The sequence below is a fragment of the Atractosteus spatula genome, chromosome 12 (assembly GCF_055471065.1).
Source record: "Atractosteus spatula isolate fAtrSpa1 chromosome 12, fAtrSpa1.hap1, whole genome shotgun sequence".
NCBI classification, from domain to species: Eukaryota; Metazoa; Chordata; class Actinopteri; order Semionotiformes; family Lepisosteidae; genus Atractosteus; species Atractosteus spatula.
The window spans coordinates 7,983,788-7,997,378 of NC_142717.1; the positions used below are offsets into that span (position 1 = coordinate 7,983,788).

At 36.4% G+C, this 13,591-nt stretch overlaps 1 protein-coding gene across 3 annotated transcripts in view; it reads left to right on the top strand.

The window, feature by feature from the left end:
* fhod3a (formin homology 2 domain containing 3a) overlaps nucleotides 1-13,591 on the top strand; it is a 246,692-nt gene that overhangs the window by 186,632 nt on the left and 46,469 nt on the right. For 2 of the 3 annotated variants that reach the window (XM_088929080.1, XM_088929081.1), the window contains exons 11-16: nucleotides 330-428; nucleotides 1,865-2,293; nucleotides 3,369-3,446; nucleotides 5,641-5,766; nucleotides 8,257-8,391; nucleotides 9,518-9,568. In XM_088929080.1, coding sequence (XP_088785206.1) covers nucleotides 330-428; nucleotides 1,865-2,293; nucleotides 3,369-3,446; nucleotides 5,641-5,766; nucleotides 8,257-8,391; nucleotides 9,518-9,568 — 918 coding nt within the window. The remainder of the gene's footprint in view (nucleotides 1-329; nucleotides 429-1,864; nucleotides 2,294-3,368; nucleotides 3,447-5,640; nucleotides 5,767-8,256; nucleotides 8,392-9,517; nucleotides 9,569-13,591) is intronic. The other variant, XM_088929082.1, reaches the window with a different exon arrangement.

Sequence of the window (13,591 nt, forward strand, 5' to 3'; positions counted from 1 at the left end):
CAAAAGAAAGACATACTGATATCCCTATAAGTGGGCACAAACTTTATCATTGCAATTCCTGTATTTCTGACAACATTAAATTTATTCAGTATATTCTAGTATGTTCAAATGTATATTTACTCTGATTTATTTCAGTGTAATTATTCAAATATTTCATTGCTTTTTCTAAAGGGTCCATGGCCTAGTCCTGTCTTAAGCATTTTCTAGGTTTTGTTCTGTCTGTTTTGTCTTTATTTTCCATGTCTCTTCATGGTGTCTGTTTTCATGCTGTCTTGCATGGTTTCTGTCTCCCCTGTCCCCTCTGTTCGTCCTTCCTCCTTTTGCTACAGAGAGGAGGAATATGAGGAGGAAGAAGAAGAGGAACACCCTATCACAGAGCCTAATACTGAGGATGAGGGGGAGGAGCCCTCTAGGGAGGTTACTGTCAGGTACTAGGATGAAAAGTCCCTCTGAAAGAATTCCTAGCCCAACCTTCCCACTCCCTCACACCCAGACTGGCAGTCCCTTTTTCCCTTGTGTATTTTACCTTCAAACCAATCCAGATAACATTCTGATGAATGTCCTTATTCTGTAATAGCTATGTTCGGTCACATTTGTCCTGTAGTTTGTACATAACATAATGGCACTATATCTGGTTTCACATTTTGCTCACCTCTCCCCTCCTCATTTTACTTGTATGCATCTCCATTGTTTCATTTTTCTAAACATAATTCCATTCACTCCATCCTTCCAGCACTAAATACTGTTTTTCTCTTTCATGTTTGCTGTGGCATTTAGCAAATTAAATTAAGTGAAGCTGTTTTTTATGTCAGACACTGTATTTTGTATGTGCCACCAAACAGCACATACAGTACAGTGCTATCTTATATATTACAGCGTGTCAAGACTGGGAACTAAGGTGAAAATAAGGTTATTCCTAAAGCGTTAGTCTCCACTGAGGCCCTATTGTAATGTCAGCTGCTCTACTGTTGACAGATTTGGCCTCAGAGCCTTTCCAGTTACATTTGTACAAGTTTACAAATTGTTTTCTGTAAATAGATTTTTTAAGAGTTCAGATCTTGGCAAGAGGTAGCTATTTTAAACCAGACCACATGCACTGGGGGAACAGCATTGTTGTATAAAATAAATGTCTCTGAGTTCTTCAATCTTTAATTAGTGTTATAGCCTTGTGTTCATGTGTACAAGCTTAATGTGTTGTCATTCATTAATCTTGGCTGTAACTATCTACTTTTAACTTTTGGGGCTGAGAAGAACTAGCCTTGTCCAACTATTTTAGAATTAAATTAGCTTTATAAACTATTAGACAATCTCTAAAATCAGTTGCTTACTTTATTTTTCTAACTATTGTTATGACTGAGTCTTCTTTTGTCAAAATTATTGTAAATGTTAATGAAAATGAGTAATAATGCACCAGTAAGATGCAACTGATGTCCCTAGGTCAGTGTAATTTATACAGGTAGACAAACAATAGAAGATTGAGCACAGCAAAAAACTTTTATATTTTTCTTTACAAAACAGAAATGTATCTCTGTACTACTCCTGTTTGTAATGTTCAGCTGGCTTTACAGGTTTTCTGTGGTTATCGTTATACAATACTGTTTGCATTTTTATTGGGATATACTTTATTGATCACAATGTAGACACAGGATTTGTATGTTCCAGCATATTCGAAACTATATTCAAGAGTGTTTGATTTAGCTACTTCATATTGTGCCAGCTCTGCCAATGGCACACGGGAATGGGTCTTGATTTCAAATGTGTTAGAGGTCAAAACCATATTATTTTGTGCTCTCATCCGCAATTTCTTGGTCCCTCACTACCTTGCCCCCATGTATCCTATTCTTCCTTCCATCTCCCATTTCAGCAATGTTTCGACAGTTCCTGTGACTGACAGCGTAGAACAAGCCGGTAGCTTATGTTCGCCTTGTAAATACATAGTCAACTTCATTCCAACCACTGCAGAGGAGAAATTTCCCACTAGCCCGCCAGCCAAGAGCCCACCATCTTCGGCCACTGAGACTCCCGATCTCCCTGATTCATCCTACCTGTCTCCACAACCCTCCGTCCTTGCTTCGTTGTTAGTCAACCGGAAGTTGCCTGCCAGCACAACCAGCACCTCATCCAGATCTGGTTCCCAGGGTTCCTCGGCAAACATCACCCCAGCTGTGTCTCCAACAGTGGAGAAGCTGCCATACCTTCCTCATTCCCCATTCCATCTTTTCTCATATGACTTTGACGAGCCTTCTCCTTCTACAGTCAAAGACACAGAGGCTGAAGCAATGAGGTGCCTCAGGTAGATGCTAAAGTTAGCCATTGACACTAATACCTAAAAAGTAAACAAAATGTCTTTAATACTTCCAGAAATCCACGTGAGCACTGCAGTTTTTTGTTTCTTAGGGAAGCACTTAACATGGGTGTTTAACTAACTTGAGATAACTGAGTGGATATTGTTATGGAAAGTGCAGTTCTAAAGGGTTATGAACTCTTGAAACAGGTACTGCACCTCTCTCTCCCTTTCTCTTTCTAATGGAATGCACTCATTTTATTTTTAGGGTTCAGAATACCTCTGCCAAATACTAGTGGGGAGGTATAATTTCTTTTAAGCCAGCAGCTGGCAAGCTAAATTTTCCATTTTACAACCCTGAGGGCCCTCCTGTAGTTTATTGCTCATCTGCCTTTCATTGTGGTTGTGAGGAACTTTCTAGTTTTAAAAAAATGAAAGGATAGTTCAAATGCTGGTTAGCCATCAAAGCACCTATAAAAATTGAGCAAACTGAAAAAACTGTTTTTTTTCCATCATAGACACTGTTTGGACATGACATCTTTCCTTGCATCAATTTTACTTCTAATCAACCAGGGACCAGTTTAAAATGAACTAAATACAGCTGTTTTTGTGTCATGTTTAATGATGGTAAAGACATTTTTTTTCAAAGGATCATGGAGATAAATTGTACTTCTTATTATTGTCAGTATCAGTTTAAGATATGGCGCATTTGGTCATATTTGATCAAATTCAGGATGCATGCTTCTTGGGACCGGACAGTCTAATACGACATTAACTCTGTGTTGTTCTTAAAATGTGGCGTTATTGAAGTATTGCCTGTGTATGATTTAGAAGCTTGATTCAAACCCAGAGAAGGTAGCTTTCAATTAACTACTGTTCTAGCAGTTTCTGTCATAGTCCTATTTAAGATTTCACAGCACTTTTCCTTGACAGTACTAATGCAACAATTAGTAAAAATGGTCTACAACGTGATTCCTTTTTATATAGTGCTGTTTAGGGTTTCTTTTGTATGTTCTTTGTCTCCTCCTCCTGTGGTGCATGTATTTTCTTTTTCCCATTTTCTTTCTCTGTCTCATCTTCACAGTCAGGCAGATGCTTCATACACAAGCAAAAATTTGGATTCCTATGATTCATATTCAACCAGGTCTTACACCTCTGGAAGGTAGGTTACCTTCACTGAATGAATAGTTAATCTTCATTACAGTTTAGTTTCAGTGGTCCTGGATTTTGACTATCATATATTCTGAATGCCACTCAAGGATTGTGGTAACGACAATTTATAGTCTACCCTTGTTTGATCCTATAGTGAAGATTTATTTTTGCTAAACTGGAAGTTGGAGAAAACACGTTTTTCCTAGAAAAATGTGAAAAGCTGCACTGTATACACACTTTCATAAAAGTGGCATTTAAAAATTTGAAAAGAAATAATTGGAAATAACACGTTGGTAATATAAGCAACCAAGGAAGTATAATAATGTATTCTTTGGAAGGCTACTGTCTCTTCATTACTGTAGCCAAGAACAGATACTATAGGAAATTTTACTTAACCATGTCCATGAGTCCTTGCTGTGCCCTAACCAATGGTGAGCCACAGTGCACTATTGGTTAGGTGGGAAAGTCAACAGTATATCATTCATCAGAGACCACAGTTGAAAGTCTGGTGTCTAAAAGCTAGTGATTCTGTCTGTAACAGATGCGTCAGCCTTGTATTTAATACAAGAAGATTATCACTAGTTAGAGCACAAACAAATAGCTTCATGGTGGACATAAAACTTTTAAAAATGGAAATGATTAATGTTTTAGTAAAGTGCCATTTTCTGTAGATTGATTGCATGTCAGTAATAAATCACTAATCATAAACCCCTAAAGTAAGCAGCAGAAGGTATCTTGCTCCATCTGTTATACTTTTAAATGTATCAACTGCTATCTTGTTGTCAATCTTTGTCCCATAAACTAATATGAGACTGATGATTGTTCTTCTAACCTACCCAGTCCTGGATGTTGGGGTGCTGAGTTGGGCTGAACAGTAACTGGTTTAATGTAATTTCTAACAGTAGATTGTTGTAATGCTTATTCTGTGTATTAACAACCAGCATCTAAACCCAGTACTAACCAGAGCAAAGCAATGTTGATTTGGAAGAAGACAGGATTTTGGCATCTTTAATTCTAACTATACAACACCTGCAGAAGCCTTTGTCAGCCTTTTGGCATCTGTGTTCATTTATCTCTGAATTCACAGGGCATTCACTGTCTGCTGTTGAGCTGTTCTCAGTGGGAGTTGTCTCATATAGTTGTAATAATATAGAAAAAAAACATTTTTGTGACATCCCTGCCTACAGTTGCAAAGTAGTATAATCTTTAACATACCAATGAGAAAATATATAGCTCTGACAGAGATTTTAAAACTTTAATTTCCCAGAAAACACTGGTAAGATATGGAGTCTTACTGAAAATATTATGTACCATCCCTAATTGTTTAGCACTGTTTAGTTAATGGTTTTGTTGAGGCTGTTATTAAAATGAGCTTACATTTGTACCCATTTTTAAAGCTGAGCATTTGCACTAAGCATTTTGAGTACCTTGCTCCAGGGGGCAATAGCAGTTTTCAACCCATGTTACAAACCAATAATCTTAAAAATTATAAATTCATACTGTATCTACCTTTACAAACATTAAGAGCATATTGACGGTTTTGGACAAAGGTATGAGTTAACTAGAGTAGGAAGCTTTTTAACCTGTTGAAGTATTTAAAAGAAATTAGGAAGGAAGTGATTAACCTTTACCGATGCTGATGAAGACATTACCATGTAACTTTATTTTTAGCCTTGCTTTGAAATGGTTCAATTTTTCTTGCTGATATGAAATGCAAACGTGCTCCATTTTGTGTTAGTGTCATGTCAATTGTCAAGTCCGGGTTATTTTTGGGAACTTCATTGAATTGGGCAATGATTTCCAGCTTGTTTTAGCACATCTTGAATGCATATTTAATTGCAGATCCCTGTGGCTACATTTGTGAATGCATACAACATAAAAATACAGTGAAACACCTAATCAAACTAATTAAAAAACATAATTCTCCAAAAAGCTTGATTTATTATGTGTTTGTGACTCAGACCAATGGTTGCATTGCTTGCATATCATTCTGTTGTATAATTATTTTTGTTAACAATTTTACTTTTTTGATAGATAATGATGATTATAGATAATAAAGAAAATGATGATTTTTCCTATGATTTTAACTCTTTTTTTGTGACTAGTACTTAAGTGTGATGCTGTGACTGAGATTTTTGTACGGTAGTTGTTGGGTGTCTGTTGTGTGTGGTTTGTCACTGACCCTTCTTCCTGTCTGTCTGTAGACCTGGCACCTATGGAAACAGTCCTTACTCTGCTGGCAGGAGTTTCACTGCTCTGAGTGCACCCTCCACCCCCACTACCCGCTATGGGGCCTCTGTATCACCTTCTCCAGAGACCAAGACAGAAAGGTTTGTTGGTAGTTTTCCCCCAGCCTTTGAGCTGGGCCAACAAGGAGTTATGAACAGGTGTTCTGCAGTACTATATTCCATTAGCAATATTGGTACTATACCAATCTGTTATGGGAATCAGTTAAAAAAATGAAAACACAGACAGACAAATCTTTGTATCACCCATATGGTGGATGGGCATCTCTAACCACGCACATCCAAGCATAGGCCAAGGTCAATTTGAGGTTTCACTGCATCTGTAACATTTCTACATATTATGCTGATTTCTTAGTTATCAGTACATTTTTCACATGATCACTGTAAATTGTTATACTTAGCAAATTATATATTTCCATTTGATTTTTTTGGGGCCCGGACCCTGAAACTCGGACCATTGTAAGATATTGCAATTGTAATCTTTGCCTTGTTTCAGCACAGATGCTAAAAAAAATGTTAAAGGTACCCTTCCCAGAACAGATGAGTAATATTAATCCTACCCATTGTAGTACCCCTAGTACTACAGTAGAATGAAAAAATAACAGAATAGAGGCGATCTAGAGATGTACTGTAGCTGTTTATGTAAGAAAATGTACAAACCTATTAAGAAAAGTTCATATGTTCTGGTCTGTTATCAGTTTTGTGCACGCTGTGCTCATTTTGTAAAGTAATTATGTTAGGTGGATGCACGGCAGTAGTTTTTGGGAGAGGCAAAATGACATTTTGTTGGGAAACAAAGTCTTAAACTCCTACTGCTCCATATGCAAGAAAATACCAAATGAGTAATCATCAGAAGAAATGTTTCTTGACAGGGAAAGATAAAGTGTTAAAACTGGCCATCCATAACTTTTTTTTAAATTCTATCCATGTATAACAGTTCTAATATGATTCAGATGTTTTTATTTTTTTTCTTTTATATTGAATAATGTGTCCCAATAGGTGTAAAGCTCTTACATCATTTTCATTGGTATCACAAGGTCTTCTTGTGATACTCGTAGGACATATCCTTTTCAGGTTACCATCCATCTCCCTGTTATATTTATTGATATTCCGTAATAAATCACTAATTTCTATTTAAAAAATCTAACAAAAATGAAAAAATTAAGCAAAAATAAAAATTTAAGAACATGCTCAAGAACATAAAGATGTTCTATTTGAGAGAAACAAGAAGGTATCTATGAAGCAGTCTTCAGTCACATACAGTACATCTTATATTTACTACGTTATTCAAAATATATTGAAATAATATTTTGGTATCATATTCTGTTAGAAAAAAGCATACAAGAAACATTAAAGAGTTAAATGAGTAAATAAGCTAGGTTTAACAAGCTAGCTACAATCCTACTGATGCTGACTGATTCCATATGAAATTAACAGTTTGCAGCACAAAGCAGGCTAAAAAAAATGAAAAACTCATGTACTGTGAAACAAATTTCCAACAAACACACTCAACAAGCATTTAACTTGTTTCACAGGCCACTTGCACACCTGCTGCAAATGAAGAGTTCCCCTTACAACTATATTAATAACAAATATTTTAATTTTATAGTTCAAAATGGATTAACATTTTATGTAATAATAACTGGTTCCATTCGAATAGTGCTTTACAGTGTATTACATCTGAATTGTGAGTATAGAGTACCCACTTCATCCAGTACTGAAGTATAACATCCAATTAGTGCCAGCAACACAGTACACACCAAAGAAGGTTTAGGACTGTAAATTGTTTCTTTAACGGAAAAAAGGAGGAAATTTAGGGGAGCCAGGTAGAGTAAGTACACAAGCAGAAGTAAAGTGCAATTTAGCCAGGACATTGAGGTTAACTTAATTACTATTAAGAATGGTGCCATGAAATCCTTAATGACCTAGCAATAAGGGCCTCTAATGTCATCTGACAGATGATACCTCCTACAGAACACTGTCTGCTGGCTACATACTAGTGCATTAGTGTGCAAATACTGCTGTTTTGTACCTGTTATTTGGCCTTGAATAAAACACAGGTTGAAAAGTAATCTCCTTGTATTAAAATACTATAAAAATAAATTACCACTGAGTCATTTGTTGCTAAATCTTACAAATTCAAACTGGAAAACAAATGTTTTAATGATAGAATTTATTCTTTTAATATAGCTGAAGACGTCTTGTTTTGGTTTTTGTGATGATCAGTAAAAAAGACAGCATATAGGACAGTAAAGAAACACCACACACACGGCAAACTACATTTTACAGTAATTAAACATGATAAAATATATTTTATATGTAAAATATAATCAATGACATAAACGCAGTGGAACAACTCAGTTATGTTTCTCAGTTATGTGATGAGAATTGAAGGCCTGTTAAGGCCAAAACATAGTCAAGTCAGCAAAGAACTGTAAAGTGGGTTCCAGTTTTACTGTAAAACTGTATTTCTTTTAGCTGGGACTTGCTATAAACTTGTTGGAAAGACTTGAGGCCAAAGTATCATGTTGAACTGTTTTGGAGCCAATTTCAGTTTTTATTGTTGGTTTGTAGACCAGCTCTTGGGGGACTGCTGACCTCTTCCTACCGACAGCACCAGGAATCTCTGGCAGCTGAAAGGGAGAGGCGACGACAGGAGAGAGAAGAGAGGTTACTGAGGATAGAGCGCGAGGAGAGGAACAGATTCAAGTAAGAATGAAAAACAGAGGTCTACTTAATATCATAGATCAACAGCAGATACACTTCTTTCTTATTTCTTATTGAGATAATAATATTTCACTTACGGAATGTATTAGGTAACAAGAATTACCTTGTAAAATGTATAACATACTGTATCTAATTAATACGATTCCAGGTTCCATATTAAACAGTAGAGTTAAATTCTTCAGATGTGGTCCTTGAGGTTCACATGCAGGAGATTTTAATTAAAGTCACTGAAGGGCTTAAAGAGCCCTTTCAATACTTGATGTTGGCATTTGAATACAGTCATTTAAGGTAGGCCAAGTCAATGGTCACTTCAATTAAAATTGAAAGCTTGGGTGGAATGAAAGTTTGGAGACCCCTGGTCACTAAAAACTGGCTTTGAAGAATTGAACCAGTTTTTTATTTAATAACTGTTTTAATTATGAGCTTTCGGGATCCCCAAAACATCAGCATAATTGTCCTTTTGAGAATAATGCCTGACAGCAGCAGTTTGTTTTCTTGGCCACATGACATTGATCATTGGAATCGAGCCCCTTACCCACTGCCAGTTCACATAAGCAGTGGAGATTTTAACTTATTTCATATTGTTCCCAGACACCTTAACAACTTTCACTTAAGAAACCACCTTGTGTATGTCTTTCGAAGAAATACTGTTACCTGGAAACAGTGAACTGGGTTTGCAGTGCTTACAGTTCTAATGCCAACTGGGGTAGAGGTCCAACAGAGGAAGCCAGCTGCTAATCTCAAGTCCTGCAGCATTTACTCCCCTCCTCTTAATTAGGTCATCTGCTCTACAGTAACCCATGTGAGATATAGCTGGTAGCCCCTAATAATAATATTAAAAAATAATTTGGTGTGGTGAGCCTCCTAATGCTTTGAACCAGCAACAGTATCAAAGCAGTTTTATACAATGATCTCTTTTTTATTAAAGTGAGGATGCTTAAGAAATCACTAAATAAAAATGTTTTACACATTGTTTTGCCAAAAAACAACAAATCCATGATATATATTTAGGGTCAGTTTGTTGTTACTTGATAGGGTATAAATGTAGGTCTGTGTAATAACTTTTTTAGCCTTTCATCTATTATCTTCAACTCTTTTTTTGTGGCAGTCGGGACTATGTGGATAAAAGGGAGGAACAGAGGCAAGCCAGGGAGGAGAGGTATGTATATTTCAGAAACATTCTTGCTGATCCTTTCTTAATGCAAGCATGCAAGCTTGAGACCTCTATAATAACACCAATAGAGTATATTTTAAAAGAAGTCTAGCTAATTATTAATTTGTAGGAAAGTATTTGGAAGTTCTCGAGCTCCCCAAGCTCTTTATAATGATGTTACGACACATGACCTACACCAGCAATGTCCCATTACCTTTTTGGCATTTTTGGGAACCTGCCATTACTTTGGAACTGTAACCTAAATCCCTGCAGGATCATAGATCACGCCATTCTGGGGAACACTGATCGAACACCTCCTTCTTTCAGACCTTCACTTTTCTCACAGTTCATGTGCATTTACTCTCATCACTCTCTCAGGGTGGTATTTTGGTGTGGTCTCTATAATTTAATCCATGAGATCTACACTGGGCAAAAGAGCTTTTATTCTAGCTTACTCCTTGGCAGCCAAGTCTTAGAACTCCGAGGTCACACAGTCTCACGGTCATCCAAACTCTCTTAGTTCATTTAACCATCTACAGCTACTATGACAGTGTATTCATTAGAATATCTTCTTTCTGCATCATTAAAACTTCTGTTGTTCTCTCATATGTAGCCAGGTGATGTTTCTACCTTGCCAGGCAGTCCCTCATCTAGGTACAGGCCTGTCTGTCCCTCTCCCAGCAAACAACAGCTGGTCAAAGACAGAACATCTCTTCACCATTGGGCCTATCAGATAAACTATCCCCCTATACTATAAACTGTAGAGCTGCAATGAATTACTGTACAGCATACTTTGCTAGATCTTCTCAGATCGCTACATAGCTCACCGAGTCTCATTCAAGCTTGAGGAGAAACTCATTCCTATCTAAGGAGACCCAACTCTTTCTCCTGACTGATCACATTTGTCCAGAGACACCTTCTCCATACCAAACAGTAGCACCACCAAGTTTGATCTCTTATTCTTTCTCTGTTGTGATACAAGCACTTTTCCTACACTACTGAACTCTTCCTCAGGCAACACTCTTATAGGTCTCTCGATTACTTAGGGGCAAGGCTAATTCCATTAGAGCCTATCCTATCAGCCCCTTTCCTTCCTGTGGAATTCCAGTCACTCTTCCGATTGCCCCACCATCAAAGCTCAGGTGTGTCTAATTTAGCATCTGCTTCTTGTTACTTTCAGCAGCCATTTTGGCTGAAGGCCACAGCATTGGGCCTAATTTGAGCCAAGACAGTGGCTCCCCACAGAAGCCCCTTCTCACTCGATCACATCTACTTAACTTAACTTACAGATTGGGGTGTATCTGCAGCAGTGACCTTCTTAAATGTAAATGTCATAAATGCACCTATGTTTTTCATCCAAATTACTCTTTTAAGATACGTTACCACTTAGGAAAAGCAACCAAAATGCAAATAAGTATTGTATTCTTCAAAATGCAGTGGAAACATCTTCTCATCTAGTTGTATTAATTTATTTTCATATTGAAATTACTTTCTAAATATGCAATGAAAATCAACTGTTTTCATTTTTCCTATCAGGTGAACAAAAAAAGCAGTGTAGCACTGCAACCACATTCTTATGTAGGAATCTGTAGCTGTGGGTGGTATTAAATCCCTACCTAAATCCAAGTCTTATAATTGAATAATTGTTTTCAGGTTAAAATGTATCACATCAACATTTGTTCCTCACTGGAAAATGTTTCATTCCCGTCTTTTTGTCTCAGATTAAAAGGATGCTGCATTTTAAACAATTCTTGATATATTGCTTAGTTGAACACTCACTGTGCCTGGAAATATTTGTAGAGCATTTTTCGACTAACTGTATCAAGAGAAAAAAGAATCCAATTATAGTGTTTTTAACATGAACAGAAAATGACATTTTGATTATTCCATACTCTCTTTGATTCTGAATTGACTACTGTGATAGATTTGGCATTCTCTGTGCATTTTATGTTAAATACAAATGAATAATTACATAAGTTAAATCAATATAAATAATTAAATAAAATATAATTTGATATAAAGCATGTGCACATTCCATTATTTGTGTTGTAGTTGTATTGTTATATAGTGCAATAGATTATAACCTGAAAATTGGGACAGTGCAAGAGGATTCCTGACATCAGTGACCTTCCGGTTTCCTGAGTTAAATTAATCACATCACTTAAAACAGCAGAAAATGTTTGAAGTGTTTACAAACATTGACATTGCAGCTTTGTAATCCCAGCCAATTTCATTGACCATTTAGAAAAAGGTCTTTCAAGTCTCTGATTTAATCCATTTAAGAGGAAAAAATCTTTTCCTTCTGTTTCACATCAAGGCCAAAAATCAATGGAAAGAAAGTTTTGCAAATACAGTACATTATACTCATTAAAAAAAAACAAGTAAGTCATATGTAGACAGGTCTCATGGATTTACATTTGCCCTGTTGTCCTGAAACACAGAAAAGCTCAGTAAAATTCTGATAGTTCAGTGAAAAATAAATTGGTGCCTGCTGGTCTAATGAAATTATTTAAACCAGACAGAATTTCTCCACTCCCAGGTAAAGTATTCTGTTTGCCCCTAAAGAACACAGTGACTTTGAATTTGTTTGTATTGTTAGCCACAAACATTTGGAAGGAGACTATGCCTTAACAAAATCAGTTTATACAAACCAATGCTTCACTAAATTAACATTAACCCATTCATTTTTGATGGGCTTTTGTACTTTAGATGCAATATTGAGGCACACCAGTTTCTTCTTCTGCTGCACTACTTATGGTGGTATCCTTCTCTAAATAAGCTTAAAGTCCATTTGCTCAAAATTAGTTGGCATGATATAAAATAATCTATAAGAATTCCTGCAGAAGCCATGCTGGCATCATGTGTTATGTTACTCTGCAGAGTGGAAAAAATGCTTATAAACAAATGTACTTATATTAATCACCCACTGTTGTGTTTCATGACACAAAAATGGTAGTTGGTAGGTTCCAACAGCCAGCACACTGAGAATTGAATTTAGATATAGCTTGTAATTCATGAAGCATACTTTCCCATGACTTAAATGCATTGTGGTTGTACTTACTGCAACCACTTAACTATACCAGAATAGAAGGCAGATGTACTCCCCACTGGGACTATGAGATATACAGTACAGTGCAGAGTAAAATATAGGTGTCATGGCCTAAGTATTACCGCCATACATTAAGACATTTAAGGAGAACAGGACAAGGTGTGTAATTTTCATTGGATAAGGATAAGAATGATCCCAGCCCTGTAAGTGATATATGCTTGGATTCCTATGTAGCCCAGTAGCTACAGTATATGTACATTGATGATTTTCCTGGAAAAGAATAACCTGCTTGCCTTCAAGACTTTGACACTGAAAGGATTACTTTAAAGAAGTATGAGTTTGATTTGGTTACTGTTTTCATAATAATCAAGGGATAAAATAAGATATGTGTTCTAAAAAAGGAAAGCATCTGGAAAAAGTTCACATTTCAAGTTATTTTAGGTTTAATCTGTGAAGTACAAATCCAGAGAATGTGATTGGTAGCAGCTCTTAATAAACAGTTAAGGAGCTCTGTCCCTCCAAATGCAAAACAGATGTATCTTTGTTCTTCTAAACAGACTTTGATGAATAAACTATACGTGACGTAAAAGCTACACGACTGGGTATCAGAATGCTTCAAGAGGAAGGGAGTTTTTTTTCAAGAATGTTAATAAAAAATAAACCTGAATAGAGAGAATGAGAGAGTACTGTTCCCCTCGTGTGCTGCACAAATCTGGTCAGACAGAAAAGCCGGCATGAGCTCTCAGGATTTGGAGCAGAGACATTTAAAGTTTTAACCTTAGAGTTTGCAAAATGGTTTTCTTCTATAGATAAAAGAGCAGAGAGTTACTGCATAGTAGTAAAGCAAATACACATATATTATTTCGAGGACAACTTTTTTTTTTAAAAAAGTTGAATGAATGCCGGTTACCGCAGAAACCCTTGTGAGAACAGGAGATTTATGCAGTGGACGGCACATCTTGAAAAGGTTTAGGATGATT